The sequence below is a fragment of the Pseudophryne corroboree genome, chromosome 1 (assembly GCF_028390025.1).
Source record: "Pseudophryne corroboree isolate aPseCor3 chromosome 1, aPseCor3.hap2, whole genome shotgun sequence".
Classification (NCBI taxonomy): Eukaryota; Metazoa; Chordata; class Amphibia; order Anura; family Myobatrachidae; genus Pseudophryne; species Pseudophryne corroboree.
The window spans coordinates 170,991,331-171,016,102 of record NC_086444.1 but is presented as its reverse complement, the minus strand read 5'-3'; the positions used below and the strand labels follow the sequence as shown (position 1 = coordinate 171,016,102).

The window sequence follows — 24,772 nt, the reverse complement described above, 5'->3', positions numbered from 1 at the left end:
GTACGATGGGGTACAGACGGGGTCAAAGGAGCCGATGCACTTTAAATTTCTTCACTGTGTGTACTGACTCCTCCCCTCTATGCCCCCTCCCACAGGCAGTTATAGGTAAAACAGTTCCCAAAGGAGAAAGGACATATGAGAGAAGGAACATAACAATGAGTGGTGAGATTTATACAACAGCACACCACTAACATACAACAACCAGCAACAGCTGGTAACACCAACAGCTGAACAGGTAACCATATAAAAGAGAACCTGCAGAAAAGCCAGTACACTGAGGTGGGCGCCCAATATCCCTTATGGACTGCGAGAAAAGAATTTACCAGTAGGTAATTAAAATCCTATTTTCTCTAGCATTAGGGATATTGGGGAGACTTTGTACAATGGGGACGTCCCAAAGCTTCCAGAACGGGCGGGAACATGCAGAGACTGCTGCAGCACCGCTGTCCAAACTGGGTATACTCTTTGGCCAGGGTCTCAAACTTGTAGAACTTAACAAAAGTGTTCTTCCCCGACCAGGAAGCAGCTCGGGATAGTTGCAAGGCCGAGACTCCATGGTCAGCCACCCAGGAAGAGCCCACCGATTTTGCAGAGTGGGCCTTCAGAGACATAAGAACAGGTAATGCTGCCAACACATAAGCCTAAGCCAATGAGCCATGGACTGCTTCGAAGCATCATAGAGCACGAACAAGGAATTAGTCTTTCTGATCCAAGCCGTTCGCTTGACCTAGATCTTGAAGGCTCGCACAGCATCCAATGTCTCCGGAGGAGCAAAAGTGCCAGAACTGGACGGAACCACAATAGGCTGATTCAAGTGGAACACAGAGACAACTTTCGGCAGGAACTGCTGCCTAGTCCTGAGCACCGCTATGTCCTCGTAAAAGACCAAGTAGGTACTTTTACACGACAAGGCCCCCAATTCCGAGACATAAATAGCAAAAGCCAAGGCTGGTAACATCACAGTCTTCCACGTGAGGTACTTGTATTCTACAGTCATCAGAGGTTCAAACCAGGAGGACTGTAGAAATTCCAACACCACATTCAAATCCCAAGGCGCCGTAGGCAGCACAAAAGGTTGTATGTGGAGCACCCCTTGCAAGAAGGTCTGAACTTCTGGTAACACTGCCAATTTCTTCTGAATGAAAATTGAGAGAGCTGAAATCTGGACCTTAACGGAACCCAGAGGTAAGCCCTTATCCACACCAGCCTGCAGGAAACGTAAGAAACGTCCCAAGTGGAACTCCGCAGGTGGATACGTGCGTTCCTCACACCAAGAGACATATCTTCTCCAGATATGATGATAGTGTTTTGACTTCACAGGTTCCGGGCCTGAACCATGGTAGCAATAACCTTCTTGGAAAGGACCTTGTGAGCTAGGATGTTCCGCTCAAACTCCATGTAGTCAAACGAAGTCGCCGTAAGTCCGGGTAGATGAATGGCCCTTGCTGAAGAAGATCTCTTCTTAGTGGTAGAGGCCAAGGGTCTTTAACGGACATGTCCAGAAGATCCGCGTACCACGCCCTCCAAGGCCAATCCGGGGCAACCAGAATTGCCTGGACTCCCTGATTTCTGATTCGCTTGAGCTTCATTGGGAGCAAAGGAATCGGAGGAAACAGGTAGACCAGCCAGTAAGACCAAGGCGACATCTGTGAGTCTACTGCCCTCGCCCAAGGGTCCCTGGTTCGTGAGCAATACCAGTGAAGCTTCTTGTTGAGACGAGAAGCCATCATGTCTATTTGTGGGCAGCCCCACCGGTTGATGAGCTGCTGAAACACCTGATGGTGGAGCCCCCACTCCCTCAGGTGGAGATTGTGACGACTCAGGAAGTACGCTTCCCAGTTGTCCACTCCCAGAATTAAGACTGCTGACAGTGCTCTTGCATTTCTTTCCACCCAGAGGAGTATCTGACACCTCTCGCATGCAGCCTCTGCTTTTTGTCCCTCCTTGACGACTGATGTACGCCACTGCTGTGGCATTGTCCGACTGTACTTGGATCGCGTGATCCTTGAGCAGGGGAGAGGCCTGAAGCAGAGCATTGTAGATAGCCCGATGTTCCAGAATGCTGATCGGAAGGAGGGCTTCGTGGGCTGACCACCTGCCCTGGAACTGAGCCCCTTGGGTGACAGCTCCCCATCCTCTCAGACTCACATCCGTCGTGAGGAGGATCCAATCCTAAATCCCGAAACTTCGGCCTTCCAGGAGATTGGAGGACTGCAGCCACTACAGGAGGGAAATCCTGGCCTGAGGTGACCGCCGTATCATCCAGTGCATCTGTAAATGTGATCCAGACCACTTGCTCAGGAGATACAGTTGAAATGATCTAGCATGGAACCTCCCATATTGGATCGCCTCGTATCTTCCCCAACAAACTTATGCAACGATGGATGGATACTCGAGCAGGTCAGAGCACCATGTGGACCATCTCCTGAAGTGTTCTCGCTTTGTCCTCCGGGAGGAACACCTTCTGGGCCACAGTATCCAGTAACATACCCAGGAACAGGAGCCGCTGAGTTGGCTCCAGGTGGGACTTCTGTAAATTGAGAATCCACTCATAGTGTGACAGAAGTTGGATAGTGCAGTCGATATGGAGCAATAAAAGCTCCCCGGATCTTGCTTTTATCAGGAGATTGTCCAGGTAAGGAATAACATTGACCAACCCCTCCCCTCCCCCCCCCCCCCCCCCCTGGACACCTGGAGCTGGAACATCATCTCCGCCATTACCTTTGTGAATACCCTCGTAGCTGTGGACAGGCCAAAGGACAGTGCCTGGAACTGGTAGTGATCGTCCAGTATGGCAAACCTCAGATAAGCCTGATGAGGTGGCCAAATTGGAATATAAAGGTAGGCATCCTTGATATCCAAGGAAACCATATCTGTTCTTCCAGGCCAGCAATCACTGCTCTCAAGGATTCCATTTTCAACTTGAAAACCTTTAGGTAAGGGTTCAAGGACTTTAGATTCAAAATGGGTCTTACCGAACCGTCCGGCTTCAGTACCACAAACAGGTTGGAGTAAAAACCCTTTCCTCGTTGTGGTATTGGTACTGGAACAATGACATGGGACTGGACCAACTTTTGGATGGCCTGTTGCAACGTAACTTGCGTATCCTCCAAAGCTGTTAAGCTTGATTTGAAAAATCGTTGGGGAGGAGCACAGTCGAACTCCAGCTTGTAGTCCTGATAAAAGAGGTCCTTGACCCAGGTATCCTGGCAGGAAACCTCTCAGACGCAGCTCAAGTGAAGCAGTCAAGCTCGCACCTCGAGATCCCCTTGGGGTGGGTGGGCACCGTCATGCTGAGGACTTAGTGGAAGCAGTACTGGTGCTCTGTTCCTGAGAACCGGTGATCTCAGGTCTTCTTCTCTTACCTCTGGTGCCTCTAGCCGCATTGGAGGCACCTCTGGCCCTAGATCGAAATCTGTTAGAACGAAAGGACTGAACAGACGGCCCTGGGTAGGACCGCCTAGCCGGCGGGGCCCCAGAGGGGAGAAACGTGGATTTCCCTACAGTGACTTTGGAAATCCACGTATCCAACTCAACCCCAAAGAGCCACTCCCCAGAAAAGGGCAGATTCCACACTGCGATTGGACTCTGCGTCCGCTATCCACTGACGCAGCTACAAGGCACTGCGCGCCGACACTGCCATGGCAGAAGTCCTAGCATTAATATTTCCCATCTCCTTGAGCAAGTCACACAGGACGCGTGCAGTGTCCTGAATGTGCTTCAGGAGAGTCACCGCAGTGACCAGTCTCATATCCCCGGAGAGGCCCTCCTAAATTTGAGAAGCCCACATGTGAATGGCATGGGTCATCCAGCAACCAGCTATGATTGGCCTTTGCGATACACCTGCTGCTGTGTAGATAGACTTTAGTGTAATCTCTTTTTCTGTCCCCAGGGTCCTTTATGGTAAAGGAGACCAAGGCAGGCATCAGCGCCTTTTTTGACAGTCGAGAGACTGATAGGTCAATCCTCGGGAGTTCTTCCCAGAATTTCCTACCTTCAGGAGCAAATGGGAAAGTGCGCAAAAATCTTTTTGACACTTGCTATTTTTTGTCTGGACTTTTCCAGGCTATCTTAAATAGGTCATCTAACTCTGCAGAATCAGGGAAAGTGACATTAGGCTTGTTTTGTGTAAAGAAAAACGACTGCTGTGACGCAGCGTCTTCTAGAGGGAGTTATAACATGTCCCGTATAGCCAGAATGAGGGGTTCAACACCCTGAGCAGAAGTGGAATCCTCACTAACGAGACCCAAGTCCTCCCCATGCTCCTGTATATCCTCACCTGAAAGAGAGTAAGGCAGATAAACCACGCTTTTGTGGTCCTGCATGAGAGAGAGGGGGGGCTGTGTAACATCTGCCCTAGTAGCTAAGTCTGCAACAGCCTGTTGTAGTAGCTGAGTTTTCTGAACACTAGCAGTGAGTTGTGATGACATATCAGACATCATATTCTTAAGGGCCCCTAGCCAGGGAGGCTCTTGACACTCTCCCCAAGCCCCCTCACTGAGTTGTGAAGATTGGCTGCATTGTTCACTTGATATAGAATCAGATGATAAGGGAGAGAATCTGGTGTGGCATACACTGCATAGTTTGTGTTTACCCATGTTCACAGTAAATCACAATGACATACACATAGACAGTAAAACTTATCAAGCCTGCCCTTACTGTATGCGAGAGGGAGGCAGACAGAGATCAGCACACCCCAGCTACACAGCCCCAGTGAGGCGGTCAGCTTATAATATCACAGTGAAACACTTATGATTACTGTCCTGTATAGGACAGATTGTGTACAATAGCGGCTCGCCACCTTTGCGACACCCTGTACCAGTTTTCCAGCGTTTTCTGAGTGTCAGGAGGAGCTGTGTGTCCTGCTCTGACGTAGCTTTCCCCCTCAATGGCGCTGGAGCTAGAGTTTTTTATACTGGCAATGGGGGTCATTCAGAGTTGATCGCTCACTAGCAGTTTTTAGCAGCCGTGCAAATGCATTGCCGTGGCCCACAGGGAGTGTATTTTCGCTTTTCAGAAGTGCGAACGCTTGTGCAGCAGAGCGCCTGCAAAATCTTTTTGTGCAAAACAAGACCAGCCCTGTAGTTACTCTTCGTGTGCACTGATCCTAACGACGGTTGGGACGGCTTTTGAGGTCACACACCCGCCCAGCCGCGCCTGCGTTTTCCCCGACACACCTGCGTTTTTCTAAGCACTCCCTAAAAACAGTTGGTTGCCACCCAGAAACTCCCACTTCATGTCAATCTTCCTGCGTTGTGCCGTGCGACTGAAAGCTTCGCTATAACCTGTGCAAAACCACAAAGGACTTTGTAGCCGTACGTCGCGCGTGAGCATTGCGGTGCATGCGCAGAAATGCAGATTTTTAGCCTGATTGCTGCGCTGCGAACAACAGCAGCTAGCGATCAACTCGGAATGACCCCCAATGTCTCCTAAAGTGCTTAAAAACATCAAACAAGTGCTAGTTTAAGCCACCGCTAGCCAGTTTACACAGGGGGCTCTAGCGGGTGCCCCCCAGGAGGGTCCTGTATGCTACGTCCGCGTTCAGACGCACCATGAACCGGGGGACCCCCCTAGCGAGGACCCCAGTTTTTGCTCACCACTGTCATCACCTTCAGGCATCTGTTAGCGGTTAGCAGGGTGCTGCAATTGTGACAGCTAAGGCGCAGTGCCCCGTTTAACAAACAACCTCTCAGGACGGTGGTCCTGCAGCAGGGAAGCGGCTGACACTTCCCAAGGCCAGTGACTTCCCCCCCCCCCCCCCCCCATCGCCCCCTAACTTACACGGTGCAGGTATGTTGTTGCCCAAACAACATATAGAAAATAATAAAAGTTTAAAAGAAACTGAAGAAAACACTATGGAGCTGCAGAGATGTGCATCCTCTCCTGAGGGCACTTTTTTCTAAACTGGGAGGGGGCATAGAGGGGAGGAGCCAGCACACCCAGCGAAGAAATTTACAGTGCACCGGCTCCTTTGGAACCCGTCTATACCCCATCGTACTAAGTCTCCCCAATATCCCTTATGGATGCTAGAGAAATACATATGTATTTTTACCACTTTATACATGACTTCATATGTGACAAGAATATGACTTACAGGTGGACCTGGAGCAAATGATGGAGGCCAGCCAGGATGGAAGGGATGTGCTTGACTAGGTTTGTCTCCATGCTGAAAATACATAAATGGTAATTGCTACTGCAGGAGATTGCTTCCTCCAAGTGAGAAACACAAATCCAGAATCTGTTCACGGTTGTACAGTCTGACTTCTGCATACACACACACATATATATATATATATACACATATATATATATATATATATATACATACAAACATACATACATACATACATACATACATACATATATATATATATATATATATATATATATATAAATATATATATATATACATACATACATACATACATACATACACACAGTACACTGTGGCATATAACTCATGGTTACTGAAAACTGGACATGGTAGGGAAAAGAAAAAATATATATTTTTTTGAATCCACAGGATATATTTGTGTAATCCAACTATTAATAGTACTAAGAAATACCCCTTACTAACCACAGCAAATGTAATTCTTACCGGTCCAAACCCTGGCATAAATGGAGGTGGAGCTGGAGGGAAGGGAGTTTTCCAGTGAGGAGACTTTGGTGTGGCAGCACTATGCTGATCTCTATTTTCAGAAGCACGCGATGATCTGTCACTTTCATCTGTTGAAGGCTCATTCCCATTCATATCCTGAATAAAATAGTTTATAGGAAGTGTGAGAGCAGCGCCTAATGTAAACATCAAAACAAGCCTTCAGCAGGAGTACGGAATACAACACTACAAAGTATAGAATGATCTGCTGTTTCAGCAGCAGCTTGTTCTTGGAAAAATTGGCTTGGTCGAGGCCGCCATATAATTTTCCCATCACAGTTGCATGGTTTCCTATGGGCCTCTCTCCTCTCCTGCTAGACCTAGAATCAGAATCAGAATCAGCTTTATTGGCCAGGTATACTTACGTATACTAGGAATTTGTCTTCGGTTTGCTATACAACAGCCAAGTAGGTAACAGGTAAGCAGGTGTGTGTGTGTGTGGGGGGGGGGGGGGGGGGCAAGTAAAGTTACACAGATAGGTATACCGTAGGGACACAAGTGAGTTACATGTACGTCTAGTCAGTCAATGTTCAGGAGTTCAGCAGGCGGACAGCTTGGGGAAAGAAACTTTTGAGGCTTCTGGTGGATCTGGCGGGGACAGCCCTGTAACGCCTGCCTGAAGGAAGCAAGTTAAACATGCTGTGGCCGGGGTGTAGCTGGTCTTTTACCATCTTCATTGCCCGCTTTTTAGCTCTGGACAAGTACAGGTCCTGGACTGAGGGAAGGTCGGCCCCGATGATCTTCTCTGCAGTTCTGACCACCTTTTGGAGCCTGCATATGTCCCTCGCGCTGGCGGAGCTGTACCATACGAGTATCGAGGAGCACAGTACCGACTCCACAATCGCGGAGTAGAAGAGGAGCAGGAGCTTCTGTGGGATGTTGAACTTCCTTAGTTGCCTGAGGAAGAACAACCTCTGCTGCGCTTTCACAACAGTGGCGTCAGTGTTGGACCCCCATTTAAGGTCCCTGGAGATTGTGGTCCCTAGAAACTTGAAGGAGTCCACTAGCGATACCACACTGTCAGCAATCGTTAGCGGAGGTGCACTAGATGACTTCTTCCTGAAGTCTACAGATATTTAGGTAGTCTGCCTGCATACTGTTCATATCGGGAACGGATACTGCTGTGAAGATTTTACAGATTTTCCCTCCCGTTGCCACCCTGCTAGTTCAGATATGCCACATCTGTGGCATTGCCCATGAGATCTTTACAGAACGCCACGAGTTCTCAGACATTTACTGAGAGTGAGGACTTCTACCATGTCCAAAGTCACTGGAATTTGGACTGGATGGTAATCGCTCCTCAACCCCAATAAACTGGTGTTCGTGGTCATCAAAGTCCAGTCCCAATTCGTGAATGGTCAACACCTGTTCAGGTTGTTATCTCGCAAGCACTAAAAGTAAATGGCATACCCTTGTGGAGTCTGATGCAGTGAGTTAGCAGCTGTGGAGAAGATTTGTTCCACTTTGGGAGGATTACAATTTAAAATTAATTTAAGAGAAACCAGGCAAATTGTCTCGAAGGTCAATAGAATTTTGCCCAAGACACCTGGGCAAGAGTATACCCACCTCAATTTTTTGCCAGGAGACCTGACAAGGGTCTAAAAAGGAGAAGATCTTCTACTTTTGAAAGAATGACTGCTATTACTGGGTGTTGAATAGCAAGTCCAGCAAATGCACTTTCTGCGAGTCAGTATGGATTTGGCTTAATTGATAAACCAACCATGTGATTTCATGAACTTGCAGCCTGGCTTGGGAGGCTACCTTAATCGTGAGGTTGTTTAAATAAAAGATGACCGTCATTTCCCTAAATCTAAAAAAGCTTGCTATTAACAATTAATTTAGTTAAACCTTGGACAGTTCAAAGGGAAGTACCCAGAACTGGAAAAGCTGAGAGGGTACAGCAAACCTGAGACCAGTGGTGCCCCTCCAACGAGAAACATGCAGGTTGGCATCTTTGATATTCGTGGACACCATGAATTTTCGTGACCTCTGTACTTCCACTTTGAGTTTACCAACATGCAAATGGAATTGAGAGATTTCAGAAGGCCAAGCCTGGTCTTTGGGGCAGGGATTATGACCCTGAATGAGAGCAAGGTCTGGATAGCTCCATGTACAGCCAGGCAACGTTTTCATTGGTGTGTGAACAAATCAGTAGTGAAGGAGACCATTTATGGATGCACACCTCTCACATAAGCATACACACAAATTACTAATCACCTGCCCCTGAAGCACAGCAGACTGGCTATCATTGCAAGTGCCCTCGGGCAAGCAAAGTGCCGATATTGCGAATGGCTTGTCTGCAGATTTGGGAGCTGGATGGCGAGCTGTCCAGAACTGCTTATCGCCTGAAATAGGATTTTGGTTACCTACCGGTAAATCCTTTTCTCGTAGTCCGTAGAGGATGCTGGGGTCCCCATTAGTACCATGGGGTATAGATGGGTCCACCAGGAGCCATTGGCACGTTAAGAGTTTGAGTGTGTGGGCTGGTTCCTCCCTCTATGCCCCTCCTACCAGACTCCGTTTAGAAAATGTGCCTGAGGAGACTGACATCTTCTAGAGAAGGATTTAACACAGATAGTGGCGAGATTCATAAAAGCTCACACATACAAGGCACATCAAGCTAACTAGCTTGAAAAACTCAGCAACTGCTGCAACATTAGTTACCAAGAAACAATGCAGTACATAACTAAACAGAGTTGTACCGAACCAGATAATGGTTGCAGGAAAACGAAGCGCTGGGCTGGCGCCCAGCATCCTCTACGGACTACGAGAAAAGGATTTACCGGTAGGTAACCAAAATCCTATTTTCTCTTACGTCCTAGATAATGCTGGGGTCCACATTAGTACCATGGGGATGTACCAAAGGTCCCAGAATGGGAGGGAGAGTGCAGAGGCTCCTACAGAACTGATTGACTGAAAATCAGATCATTGGAGGCCAAAGTATCGAACTTGTAGAACTTAGCAAACGTTTTTGACCCAGACCAAGTTGCCGCTCAGGAAGACCCCAACTTACGAGTAGAGTGGGCCTTAACAGATTTTGGAAAAGGCAATCTTGCCGTAGAATAAGCATGCTGGATAGTGAACCTAATCCAGCGAGATATAGTCTGCTTTGTAGCAGGACACCCAATTTACTTGGGATCATAGAGGACAAAGTCTGATTTCCTGTGACGAGCAATCCTCTTCACATAGATTTTCAAAGCCCTCACAACATCCAACGACTTTGACGAAACTGAGGAGTCAGTAGCCACTGGCACCACAATAGGTTGGTTGATATGAAATGGCGACACAACCTTTGGAAGAAACTGCTGACGTGTCCGGAGCTCAGCTCTATCTACAAGGAATATCAAAATAAGGGCTTTTACAGGACAAAGCCCCCAATTCTGACACACGTCTAGCAGAAGCTAAGGCCAACAACGTGACACCCTTCCAATGTAAGTAATTTGACCTCAACCTCCTGTAGAGGCTCAAACCAGTCTACTGGAGAAACTGCAACACCACGTTAAGGTCCCAAGGCGCCGTAGGCGGTACAAAGGGAGATTGGATGTGCAGAACTCCCTTCAAAAAGGTCTGAACCTCAGGGAGGGCAGCCAATTGTTCCTGAAAGAAAATGGACAGGGCCGAAATCTGGACCTTCACAGATCCCAACTTCAGGCCCTATCCACACCTGCTTGCAGGAAGAGGATAAAACGTCCCAGTTGAAACTCCACCACAGGAAACTTCTTGGACTCACACCAAGAGACATATTTTTTCCAAATACGATGGTAATGTTTAGACGTTACTCCCTTCCTAGCCTGTATCAGGGTAAGAATGACCTTCTTCTGAATGCCCTTCTGAGCTAGTATCAGGCGTTCAACCTACATACCGTCAAACGTAGCCGTGGTAAGTCTTGATAGGCGAACGGCCCCTGCTGCAGCAGGTCCTCCCAAAGAGGAAGAGGCCTCGGCTCTTCCTGCAAGAGATTCAGAAGGTCCGCGTACCAACCCGCCTTGGCCAGTCTGGAGCAACGAGGATCGATTGAACTCTTGTTCTCCTTACGAGCTTTAGAACTCTTGGAATGAGTGGGAGTGGTGGAAACACGTACTCCGACTGGAACTCCCACGGAGACACCAAGGCGTCCACTGCCACTGCTTGTGGGTCCCTCGACATGGAACAATAGCGTCAAAGCTTCTTGTTGAGAAGAGAGGCCATCATGTCTATATGGGGTAACCCCCAAAAGTCTGTTATTTCCTTGAACACCTCCGGATGGAGACCCCACTCCCCCGGATGGAGATTGTGCCTGCTAAGGAAGTCTGCTTCCCAGTTGTCTACTCCCGGAATGAAGATTGCAGAGAGTGCCAACATGTGCTTTTCTGCCCAGAGGATGATTCTTGTCACCTCTGACATGGCCCGATTTTTTAGAAGATAGGCCGCCGGAAGAAGACCGTTGTAGACGGCTCTTAGTTCCAGGATGTTAAAATCGGCAGGCCGGCTTCCAGACTTGACCACCGTCTTTGGAAGGTTTCCCCTTGAGTGACTGCGCCCCAGCCCCGGAGGCTCGCATCCGTGGTTAGTAGGACCCAGTCCTGAATCCCGAACCTGCAGCCCTCCAGAAGTTGAGGCAATTGGAGCCACCAGAGGAGTGAAATCCTGGTCTTTGGCGACAGACGAATTCTCTGGTGCATGTGTAGATGAGATCCTGACCACTTGTCCAGGAGCTCCACTTGGAAGGTCCGAGCATGGAACCTCCTGTACTGGAGAGCCTCGTAAGAGGCCACCATCTTCTCAAAAAGGCGAATGCACTGATGAACCGACACCCTGTATCACCAACGCCTTTTCCTGCAGAAGAAACACCCTCTGCACTTCCGTGTCGAGGATCATCCACAGAAAAGACAACCTCCGGGTTGGTTCCAAATGAGATTTTGGAAGGTTCAGAATCCAACCGTGGACTCAAAGTAGGCGGGTTGTGAGTACAATGGACTGCAACAGCTCCTCCTTGGACGATACCTTTATCAGTAGATCGTCCAGATACGGAATGATGTTTACCCTCTGTTTTCGGAGGAGAACCATCATCTCCGCCATCACGTTGGTGAACATCCTTGGTGCTGTAGAGAGGCCGAATGGCAGGGCATGGAACTGGAAATGACAGTCCAGTAATGCAAAACGGAGATAAGCCTGATGCGGCAGCCAAATCGGAATGTGGAGGTACGCATCCTTGATATCCAGGAATACCAGGAATTCCCCCTCTTCCAGACCTGATATCACCGCCCTGAGAGACTCCATTTTGAACTTGAACTCCTTTAGAAAAGGGTTCAGTGATTTTAGGTTCAGAATGGGCCTGACAGAACCATCTGGTTTCGGTACCACGAAAAGGTTCAAATAGTAACCCGTGGCTTGCAAATGAAGAGCTACTGGCACAATGACCTGTGCCTCTACCAACTTCTGGACTGCTGCTTGTAGGACAGTCCTGTCCGCCAGCAGAACTGGTAAGCCCGATTTGAAACATCGGTGAGGAGGGAGATTTTGAAATTCCAACCTGTATCCCTGGGACACGTCACCCAAGGATCCAGGCCGGACGATACCCAGATGTGACTGAACTGTCTGAGCCTCGCTCCCACTGGCCCCAACTCCAAGCCGCGCGGTCCACCATCATGCGGAGGACTTCGGTGAACTGGAAGCAGGCTTCGTTTTCTGGGAACCTGCCGCAGCAGGTTTCTTGGATTTAGCTTGACCTCCTCTAAAGAAGGAATTGGACGGTTTGGCCTTTCTAGGCTTGTTAGACTGAAAGGACTGATGCTGATGAAGAGAAGGATTTCTTCGGAGCAGGTGCAGCTGAGGGAAGGAACGAAAACTGACCTGCCGTAGCCGTGGATATCCACGCATCTAAAGCTTCCCTAAAGAGAGCCTGACCTGTGTAGGGTAAGGACTCCACACTTTTCCTGGATTCCGCGTTGGCCGACCACTGGCGCAGCCAGAGTCCCCGACGAGCTGAACAGACATGGAAGAGATCCCCGCAGCCATGGAACCCAGGTCTTTCATGGATTCTACCATAAAACCTGCTGAATCGTGAATGTTATGCAAAAAATAAGATTTTACTTACCGATAAATCTATTTCTCGTAGTCCGTAGTGGATGCTGGGGACTCCGTCAGGACCATGGGGAATAGCGGCTCCGCAGGAGACAGGGCACAAAAGCAAGCTTTTAGGATCACATGGTGTGTACTGGCTCCTCCCCCTATGACCCTCCTCCAAGCCTCAGTTAGGTACTGTGCCCGGACGAGCGTACACAATAAGGAAGGATCTTGAATCCCGGGTAAGACTCATACCAGCCACACCAATCACACCGTACAACTTGTGATCTGAACCCAGTTAACAGTATGATAACAATGAAGTAGCCTCTAAAAAAGATGGCTCACAACAATAATAACCCGATTTTTGTAACAATAACTATGTACAAGTAATGCAGACAATCCGCACTTGGGATGGGCGCCCAGCATCCACTACGGACTACGAGAAATAGATTTATCGGTAAGTAAAATCTTATTTTCTCTAACGTCCTAGTGGATGCTGGGGACTCCGTAAGGACCATGGGGATTATACCAAAGCTCCCAAACGGGCGGGAGAGTGCGGATGACTCTGCAGCACCGAATGAGAGAACTCCAGGTCCTCCTCAGCCAGGGTATCAAATTTGTAGAATTTTACAAACGTGTTCCCCCCTGACCACGTAACTGCTCGGCAAAATTTTAAAGCCGAGACCCCCTCGGGCATCCGCCCAAGATGAGCCCACCTTCCTTGTGGAATGGGCACTTACAGATTTTGGCTGTGGCAGGCCTGCCACAGAATGTGCAAGCTGAATTGTACTATAAATCCAACAAGCAATAGTCTGCTTAGAAGCAGGAGCACCTAGCTTTTTGGGTGCATACAATATAAACAGCAAGTCAGAATTTCTGACTCCAGCCGTCCTGGAAATATATATAATCTATATATTTTTAGGGCCCCGACAACGTCTAGCAACTTGGAGTCCTCCAAGTCCCTAGTAGCCGCAGGCACCACAATATGTTGTTTCAGGTGAAACGCTGACACCACCTTAGGAAGAAACTGGGGACGAGTCCGCAGTTCTGCCTTGTCCGACTGGAAAAACAAATATGGGCTTTTTTAAGACAAAGCCCCCAATTCTGACAATCGTCTGGCCGAGGCCAGGGCCACAACATGGTCACTTTCCATGTGAGATATTTCAAATCCACAGATTTGAGCGGTTCAAACCAATATGATTTTAGGAATCCCAACACTACGTTGAGATCCCACGGTGCCACTGGAGGCACACAAGGGGCTGTATATGCAATACTCCCTTGACAAACGTCTGGACTTCAGGAATTGAAGCCAATTTTTTCTGGAAGAAATTCTACAGGGCCGAAACTTGAACCTTAATGGACCCCAATTTGAGGCTCATAGACACTCCTGTTTTCAGGAAGTGCAGAAATCGACCTAGTCGAAATTTTTTTCGTGGGGCCTTCCTGGCCTCACCCACGCAATATATTTTCACCACATGTGGTGATAACGTTGTACGGTCACCTCCTTCCTGGCTTTGACCAGGGTAGGTATGACTTCTTCCGGAATGCCTTTTCCCTTAGGATCCGGCGTTCAACCACCATGCCGTCAAACGCAGTCGCGGTAAGTCTTGGAACAGACAAGGTCCCTGCTGGAGCAGGTCCTTTCTTAGAGGCAGATGCCACGGTTCCTCTTGGAACAGACATGGTTCTTGCTGAAAGCAAATCCCATCTTAGCTCCCGAGGCCATTAGTCCTCTGTGAGCATCTCTTGAAGTTCCGGGTACCAAGTCCCTCTTGGCCAATCCGGAGCCACGAGTATAGTTCTTACTCCTCTACGTCTTATAATTCTCAATACCTTGGTTATGAGAAACAGAGGAGGGAACACATACACCGACTGTTACACCCACGGTGTTACCAGGACGTCCACAGCTATCGCCTGAAGGTCTCGTGACCTGGCGCAATACCTGTCACGTTTTTTGTTCGGGCGGGACGCCATCATGTCCACCTTTGGTCTTTCCCAACGGTTCACAATCATGCGGAAAACTTCCCGATGAAGTTCCCACTCTCCCGGGTGGAGGTCGTGCCTGCTGAGGAAGTCTGCTTCCCAGTCATCCACTCCCGGAATGAACACTGCTGACAGTGCTAACACATGATTTTCCGCCTAGCGAAAAATCCTTGCAGTTTTGACCACTGCCCTCCTGCTTCTTGTGCCGCCCTTTCTGTTTACGTGGGCGACTGCCGTGATGTTATCCCACTGGATCAATACCGGCTGACCTTGAAGCAGAGGCCTTGCTAAACTTAGAGCATTATAAATTTGCTCTTAGCTCCAGTATATTTATGTGGAGAGAATTCTCCAGACTTGATCACACTCCCTGGAAATTTTTTCCCTGTGTGACTGCTCCTCAGCCTCTCAGGCTGGCCTCCGTGGTTACCAGCATCCAATCCTGAATGCCGAATCTGCGGCCCTCTAGAAGATGAGCACTCTGTAATCACCACAGGAGAGACACCCTTGTCCTTGGATATAGGGTTATCCGCTGATGCATCTGAAGATGCGATCCGGACCATTTGTCCAGCAGATCCCACTGAAGAGTTCTTGTGTGAAATCTGCCGAATGGAAGCGCTTCGTAATAAGCCACCATTTTTACCAGGACTCTTGTGCAATGATGCACTGACACTTTTCCTGGTTTTAGGAGGATCCCGATTAGCTCGGATAACTCCCTGGCTTTCTCCTCTGGGAGAAACACCTTTTCCTGGACTGTGTCCAGAATCATCCCTAGGACCAGCAGACGTGTCGTCGGAACAACTGCGGTTATGGAATATTTAGAATCCACCCGTGCTGTCGTAGAACTACTTGAGATAGTGCTACTCCGACCTCCAACTGTTCTCTGGACCTTGTTCTTATCAGGAGGTCGTCCATTCTCTTTGACGACGAATCCTCATTTCGGTCATTACCTTGGTAAGGACCCGGGGTGCCTTGGACAATCCAACGGCATCGTCTGAAACTGATAGTGACAGTTCTGTACCACGAACCTGAGGTACCCTTGGTGAGAAAAGCAAATTTTTGGGACATGGAGGTAAGCATCCCTGATGTCCCGGGACACTATATAGTCCCCTTGTTTGCTATCACTGCTCTGAGTGACTCCATCTGAATTTGAACCTTTGTAAGTGTTCAAAAAAATTTTTTGATTTAGAATCGGTCTCACCTAGCCTTCTGGCTTCAGTACCACCATATAGTGTGGAACAATACCCCTTTCCTTGTTGTAGGAGGGGTATTTTTATTATCACCTGCTGGGAATACAGCTTGTGAATTATTTTCAATACTGCCTCCCTGTCGGAGGGAGACATTGGTACAGCAGACTACAGGAACCTGCGAGGGGGGAAACGCCTCGACATTCCAATCTGTACCCCTTGGATACTACTTGTAGGATCCAGGGGTCCTGTACGGTCCCAGCGTCATGCTGAGAACTTAGTAGAAGCGGCGAAGGGCTTCTATTCCTGGGAATGGGCTGCCTGCTGCAGTCTTCTTCCCTTTTCTCTATCCCTGGGCAGATATGACTCTTATAGGGACGAAAAGACTGAGGCTGAAAAGACGGTGTCTTTTTCTGCAGAGATGTGACTTAGGGTAAATAACGGTGGATTTTCCAGCAGTTGCCGTGGTCACCAGGTCCCATGGACCGACCCCAAATAACTCCTCCCCTTTATACGGCAATACATCTTTGTGCCGTTTGGAATCTGCATCACCTGACCACTGTCGTGTCCATAAACATCTTCTTGCAGATATGGACATCGCATTTACTCTTGATGCCAGAGTGCAATATCCCTCTGCGCATCTCGCATATATAGAAATGCATCCTTTAAATGCTCTATAGTCAATAAAATACTGTCCCTGTCAAGGGTATCAATATTTTTAGTCAGGGAATCCGACCAAGCCACCTCAGGTCTGCACATCCAGGCTGAGGCGATCGCTGGTCACAGTATAACACCAGCATGTGTGTGTATACATTTTAGGATATTTTTCAGCCTCCTATTAGCTGGCTCCTTAAGTACGGTCCTATCTGTAGATGGTACCGCCACTTGTTCTGATAAGCGTGTGAGCGCCTTATCCACCCTGAGGGGTGTTTCCCAACGCGCCTTAACTTCTGGCGGGAAAAGGTATACCGCCAATAATTTTCTATCGGGGGAAACCCACGCATCATCACACACTTCATATAATTTATCTGATTCAGGAAAACGTACAGGTAGTTTTTTCACCTCACACATAATACCCTTTTTTGTGGTACTTGGAGTATCAGAAATATGTAACACCTCCTTCATTGCCCTTAACGTGTGGCCCTAAAGGAAAATACGTTTGTTTCTTCACCGTCGACACTGAAATCAGTGTCCTTGTCTGGGTCTGTGTCGACCGACTGAGGTAAATGGGCATTTTACAGCCCCTGACGGTGTTTGAGACGCCTGGACAGATACTAATTTGTTCGCCGGCCCTCTCATGTCGTCAACCGGCTTACAGCGTGTTGACATTATCACGTAATTCCATAAATAAGCCATCCATTCCGGTGTCGACTCCCTAGAGAGTGACATCACCATTACAGGCAATTTGCTCCGCCTCCTCACCAACATTTACCTCATACATGTCGACACACACGTACCGACATACAGCACACACATAGGGAATGCTCTGATAGAGGACAGGACCCACTAGCCCTTTGGGGAGACAGAGGGAGAGTTTGCCAGCACACACCAAAACGCTATAATTATCCAGGGACAACCTTTATATAAGTGTTCCTCCCTTATAGCATTTTAATATATGTACATATCGCCAAATCAGTGCCCCCCCTCTCTGTTTTAACCCTGTTTCTGTAGTGCAGTGCAGGGGAGAGCCTGGGAGCCTTCCCACCAGCATTTCTGTGAGGGAAAATGGCGCTGTGTGCTGAGGAGAATAGGCCCCGCCCCCTTTTCGGCGGGCTTCTTCTCCGGAGTTTTTGATATCTGGCAGGGGTTAAATACATCCATATAGCCTCAAGGGCTATATGTGATGTATTTTTCGCCATACAGGTATTATACATTGCTGCCCAGGGCGCCCCCCCCCCAGCGCCCTGCACCCTCCGTGACTGCTGTGAGAAGTGTGCTGACAACAATGGCGCACAGCTGCAGTGCTGTGCGCTACCTGATGAAGACTGAGTCTTCTGCCGCCTGGTTCCGGACCTCTTCATCTTCAGCATCTGCAAGGGGGGGTCGGCGGCGCGGCTCCGGGACGAACCCCAGGGCGAGCCCTGTGTTCCGACTCCCTCTGGAGCTAATGGTGTCCAGTAGCCTAAGAATCCAATCCATCCTGCATGCAGGTGAGTTGAAAATCTCTCCCCTAAGTCCCTCGATGCAGTGAGCCTGTTGCCAGCAGGACTCACTGAAAATAAAGAACCTAAAAACTTTTTCTAAGTAACTCTTTAAGAGAGCCACCTAGATTGCACCCTACTCGGACGGGCACAAAAACCTAACTGAGGCTTGGAGGAGGGTCATAGGGGGAGGAGCCAGTACACACCATGTGATCCTAAAAGCTTGCTTTTGTGCCCTGTCTCCTGCGGAGCCGCTATTCCCCATGGTCCTGACGGAGTCCCCAGCATCCACTAGGACGTTAGAGAAACAATTCAACATCACCCTTATCCATTGTATCCAAATCCTCAAGTAAGGTGCCTGACCATTTTACTATAGCTTTTGCAATCCATGCACTAGCAATAGTGGGACGTAATATGGCCCCCGAAGCGGTGTACATTGATTTAAGTGTATTATCAATTTTTCGATCAGCCGACTCCTTTAAGGTGGTAGATCTTGGAAAAGGTAAAACCACCCTTTTTGAGAGTCTGGACACAGATGCGTCAACAATTGTCGGCCTTTCCCATTTTTTCCGATCCTCCTCAGGGAAAGGAAACGCCACCTGGACCCTTTTAGGGATCTGGAATTTCTCAGGGTTTACCCATGCTTTCTCAAATATAGCATTTAACTCCTTTGATGCAGGAAAGGTTAGCGAGGCTTTCTTATTTTCAGTGAAAAAAGCCTCCTCAACCTGCTCAGGTGTTGTATCATTAATATTCAATACATCCCTGATAGCCTCTATCATTAATTGCACCCCCTTTGCAAGAGAGGCAGACCCCCGCAACACATCCCCAGTACCGTCTGTGGTATCAGAATTGGTATCCGTGTCATCTTGCATGACATGAACAAGCGCACGTTTGTGGGGTTATATAGCGGAGCGTCCTGAGGTATCAGAATCGGGCCATACTGCCATAGAGTTCTGTAATACCTGGGTTGCGGATTCTTTACTTGCAACCCTATCTGAAATCTGAGAAATCCAAGATTTGATAGAGGAAAACCACTCAGGTTCCCTTGCTGGAATCTGTGCTAAACCAGTGCTATCCTGATTACATGGAATGGGATCATCCTGGGAGGACATATCCTCCGTAGCATATGACACAGTGTGCCTGGACACAGCTAAAGGAGACCACAAAACACCCCCCCACACACACACACAGGGGAGGGCAGATAGAGTTTTACCCCCAGGAATGGCAAGAGAGACACAGAGATTGGAGCCAACCCATACACAGCGCTTTTAACCAAAGGGAGACCCATTGACAGCGCTGACTGTGCACCTTAATAGGATACAGAATCGTATTGCAGCCTCCCCCCCCCCCCCCCTTGTACAACCCCCTGGTACCGTGAGAGATAGCTGGAGTTGCTGTGGAGGGACCTTCTTTCTCCATATCATCGCTGTGCAGGCAGGAATATGGCGCTGAACGCTGCTGGGTCCGCTGAGAAGCTCCGCACCCAAAATGGCGCTGTCTTCCCGCTCTTCATCTGATTATACTGGCTGGAGGATTGATGCTGGCTGAGATCCTGGGACTCCGACAGGCTTTGTGACCAGTGTAGGGTGTAAGCGCAGGCCCAGGGCGCCCCTCAATGCGCCGCACTATGTACCGCTGAGCCATCCCGGAGCGCAGTTAATACTGCGCTCCTACCCTGCTGCCGCCATCTTCACACCGATCCCCCGCTTGCAAGGGGGGGGGGGCGGTGACTTACTCGCCACAATCTTCAGCTCTGCAAGGGCGTGGCGGCATGCTGCTGGGGTAAGCGATCCCTTGTGATGGGGAGCGATCTATCCCCCCAGGAGCTCAGTGTCCGGGCAGCGGAGTAAGTGGCTCAGACCCCGCAGGGTGGACACTACTCCCCCTCTTAGTCCCACGCTGCAGGGAGGCTGTTGACAGCAGCCTCCCTGTAAAATAAAATAAAAAAAACCACTAAAATAACTTTTTACTAGAAAAGCTCTGGAGAGCTCCCCTAGCTGTGACCGGCTCCTCCGGGGACATTTTCTAAACTGAGTCTGGTAGGAGGGGCATAGAGGGAGGAGCCAGCCCACACTCTCAAACTCTTAAAGTGCCAGTGGCTCCTGGTGGACCAGTCTATACCCCATGGTACTAATGTGGATGGTGCTGAGCCCGATATGTGGTTTTGCTCCTTTGTTTACCTGGGGACAAAAGGGAGGACCATTCTGTTTAGGGGTGTAAAATAGAACAATTTCTTGCCCCCTATTGCTAAGTATTTTGTCTAGTACAGGCCAAACAAAACGTACCCCACAAATGGAAAGGACTCCAGAGTCACTTTAGATTCTGCATTAGCCTGCCAAAACCATACTCACAGAATGCAGATGGAAGTACTGCATCAGTGACACCTTCTCCCAGGTAGCCTCCCTGATAATTTTAACAGTAATTAGCAGTTCCGATCTGGGAAGCTAGACCTGAGCAGTTCCGATCTGGGAAGCTAGACCTGAGGCTTTCCATCAGGTGTTCCTTCCACTAACTATTTACACAGGCACATGCCAGTATAGAAAATAGGATTTTGGTACTTACCAGGTAAATCCTTTTCTTTGAATCCATAGGGGGCACTGGAGTACTCTTGGGATATGGACGGGCTTCCGTAGGAACAGCACTGAATATTTAAATTTAGAACACTCCACCCCTCCATATCCCAGAGTACCTCAGTGTACTACCTCAGTGTTTTTTACTGAGCCGAACAGGAACTATAGAGAGGTTGACAATGGAGAATTCCTATAACATGACGGACAACAACAAAGTTGACACATAACGTTACTGACAACTAAACAGTTGACACCATAACCGATAGACCTTTATAATTTGAACCAATCGGTGAAAATGTGTTACCATAAGCTCCTCTGAGCTGAATACAACCCAGGTAAAACTGCTCTGGGTGGGCGTCCAGTGCCCCCTATGGATTCAAAGAAAAGGATTTACCTGGTAAGTACCAAAATCCTATTTTCTTTATCATCCACTAGGGGTCACTGGAGTACTCTTGGGACGTACCAAAGCTTCCCCCGTGGGCGGGAGAGCTGTTTGGCACCTGTAACAGTAGGCGGCCAAAGCTAGATGCTGATGCCGCAAACGTATCAAACTTGTAAAAGCGCACAAACGTGTGCACTGAAGACCATGTAGCCGCACGGCAAAGATGCGTCGTAGAAGCTCCTCGACCAGCTTCCCATGAAGTTCCCACCGAACGTTTGGAATGAGCGGTTACTGATGTAGGTGGTTGTAACCTAGCATGAAGGTAAGCCTGACGTACGGTTAGTTTTATCCATCTGGATAAGGTTTGTTTAGACGCTGGCCAACCCATCTTGGCAGCATCATAGAGAACAAACAACGTATCCGTCTTACGAACTGAAGACGTTCGGGATACATAAACGCGTAATGCGCATACCACATCCAGAGTTCCAGAATGTGCTGTCAACACCGGAACTACTATTGGTTGATTGATGTGAAAAGATGACACTACCTTTGGTAAGAAAGCGGGATTCGTCCGAAGTTCCGCTCTGTCAACATGAAACACCAAATACGGTGACTTGCATGACAAGGCACCCAAATCCGAAACACGCCTTGCCGAAGCTAAGGCTAGAAGAAAAATTGTTTTCCAAGTGAGAAACTTTATATCCACTTGCTGTAAGGGTTCAAAATATGAAGACTGTAAAAACTCTAAAACCAGATTCAAGTCCCATGGCGCTGTAGGTGGAATGAATGGAGGCTGTACTCTGAGGACACCTTGGAGAAAAGTGCGTATAGACGGCAATAGAGCCAATCGTCTTTGAAAATAAATTGACAAAGCAGATACCTGCACCTTTAGTGTAGATAAACGCAGTCCTCCATCTAACCCTGTTTGTAGAAACAACAAAAGGCGGTATAACTTGAAAGATGATGTCGGAAACTTCCGCGCCTCACACCAACCTATATAGGCACGCCATATTCTGTAATAATGAGCTGCCGTAACCGGCTTCCTAGCTCGTAACATGGTTGGTATAACCGAATCTGGAATGCCGTCTCTTCTTAAGAGGGCGGTCTCAACAGCCACCCCGTCAAACGCAGACGCGCTAAATCGGGGTAAAGGAACGGACCCTGTTGTAACAGGTCTGGACGTAGTGGGAGCGGCCAAGGATCGTCTGCGAGTAGTCCTCGGAGATCCGAGAACCAAGCTCTCCGAGGCCAATGAGGCGCCACTAGTATGACTGTGACAGACTCTCTTTTGATCCGTTTTAGCACCAGAGGGAGCAACGGAAACGGTGGAAACAGATACACAAGACTGTACGGCCACGCGACAGTGAGAGCGTCCACCGCCACTGCCTTTGGATCTCTTGTTCTGGACACATACTGGAACGTTTGGTGATTGTGTCGAGACGCCATCAGGTCCACCTGAAGATAACCCCATCGCTGAACCAACATGTGAAACACTTCTGGATTTAATGGCCATTCGCCTGGATGAAAATCCCGACGACTGAGATAATCCGCTTCCCAGTTGTCCACTCCCGGAATGAACACGGCCGACAACATCACCTGGTGGCATTCCGCCCAATTGAGGATTCGAGCTACTTCCCGCATTGCCATGCGGCTTCTCGTTCCTCCTTGTTTGTTGATGTATGCGACCGCCGTCGCATTGTCTGACTGCACTTGGACAGGCTGAGAGCGAAGCATGTGCACTGCTTGTCGTAGCGCATTGTAAATTGCGCGGAGTTCCAGGACATTTATAGACAGCAATTTTTCGTGATCCGCCCAGAGACCCTGGAGCTGACAATTTTGAATTACCGCTCCCCAACTTCTGAGACTGGCGTCCGTAGTTAGAATTATCCAATTCCAGCCTCCGAACCGTCTTCCTGCGGTTAAATTGTGTTCCTTAAGCCACCAGAGCAGAGATACTCTTGCACTTGGCGACAATCTCACCCTGTGGTGAATCTGCAGATGCGAGCCCGACCACTGGGCGAGCACATTCAGTTGAAAAGGACGCGAGTGAAATCTTCCGAACTGAAGCGCTTCGAAACTGCCACCATTGTGCCTAAGAGGCGAATGCATAAGTGTACCGACACTGTGCGTGGCTTGAGCACTAATTGTACTAGATGGCGTAGAATTTGTACTTTCTGCTGTGGTAGGTAAATTCTTTGATTGACCGTATCGAGAATCATACCTAGGAATTGAAGGCGTTGAGACGGAATTAGATGTGATTTCTTGAAGCTGACAATCCAACCGTGGTGAACCAGTACATCGTATGTTAGTAGCACATGTTGGAGAAGTATCTGTTGAGACGGTGCTTTGATGAGCAGATCGTCTAAATACGGAACTATTGTCACTCCCAGGGATCCGAGATGAGCTATCATCACAGACATCACTTTGGTGAATACCCGAGGCGCTTATGACAGGCCAAACGGTGGAGCATGAAACTGGTAATGGTTTCTGATGAGGCTGCCAAATTGGAATGTGTAAGTACGCATCCTTGAGATCTAGCGCAATCATAAATTCCTTTGGCTCTAAACCCGCAATCACCGAGCGCAGAGACTCCATTTTGAATCTGTAGTAAGTTACGTACTGATTGAGACCCTTTAAGTTCAATATTGGTCTGACTGAGCCATCCGGCTTTGGTACCACAAACAGACTTGAATAATAACCCTGACCCTGTTGGTGTACAGGGACCGGAATCAAAACTGCCGAATCCAGTAGGGACTGAATGGCAATTTGCAGAACCGTCCTCTTGTCGTCCGACAGAGGCAATCCTGTCTTGAAAAACGGCAGAGGCAGAAGACAGTCGAACTCTATTTTGTAACCTTTTAACACTAAATTGCGGATCCACCCATCCGCGGATGTGTGGAACCACGCCAAATGGAACGTCTGAAGGCGTGCTCCCACAATCGGAGATGTCATGCCACTGGCTTGTCGCCTTAGCGTCCTGGCGAGTTGTGTTGGTTTGTTGGAAACCACGTCCTCGACCACGTCTAGCAGGCGTGGCTGTTCCTCTGCCACGTCCTCGAAAGGGCTGAGGTCTAAAAGATTTGAACGAAGGTCCCGCGTACCTTCTTCTTGATACCGGTGGAGGCAATGTAAGAAAACAGACTTACCTCCCGTAGCCTCAACAATCCATGTGTCCAATTCAGGACCAAACAACTTCTTGCCATTGTAAGGCAACGCCTCTATACCTCGTTTGACCTCTGCCTCCACAGGATAAGCACGCAGCCAGAGTGCTCTTCGTGCCGTTACTAGCGACGATGAAATACGAGAAGTGAGCTGACAGACGTCAGTAGACGCTGTGCAGAGATACTCTACAGCCTCACTCATTTGATTTACAAGTAGTATCAGGTTTTCGTCATGTAAAGCAGATTTGAGTTCTGTAACCTGCTGCTACATACATGGATTTTAGCATAGTTTCTTAAGCGTAGTAGCTGCTGGCACTGGTATGGTTAATTTCTTGGTAAGTTTTGACACTGAAGAATCAACTATTGGTGGATTCTCCCATGTACATGTTACGGAGTCTGGAAACGGGTAACTAGACTTAAATCTGCGAGGTATAGAAAACCGTTTATCTGGATTCCGTCGTGTTTCTACTAACATCTGATTAAGAGATTCCGACACAGGAAAACTTATCGGAGATTTTTTTTTTTTTGTTTAGTAAATACGACCTGATCATTTGTGAGAGGCTCCTCAGTTTCAGTAAACTTCAGAGACTGACGTACCGCTCTGATGAGATCATCAATGCCGGAACTGTTAAAATCCTCGCCATCTGA

The 24,772-nt window shown here is 48.6% G+C and overlaps 1 protein-coding gene across 2 annotated transcripts in view; it reads right to left on the bottom strand.

Moving 5' to 3' along the window:
• SMN2 (survival of motor neuron 2, centromeric) overlaps positions 1–24,772 on the bottom strand; it is a 95,491-nt gene that overhangs the window by 34,558 nt on the left and 36,161 nt on the right. The window contains exons 5-6 of one of the 2 annotated variants that reach the window (XM_063963888.1): positions 6,599–6,754; positions 6,095–6,166 (exon numbers count right to left, since the gene is read on the bottom strand). In XM_063963888.1, coding sequence (XP_063819958.1) covers positions 6,095–6,166; positions 6,599–6,754 — 228 coding nt within the window. The remainder of the gene's footprint in view (positions 1–6,094; positions 6,167–6,598; positions 6,755–24,772) is intronic. The other variant, XM_063963889.1, reaches the window with a different exon arrangement.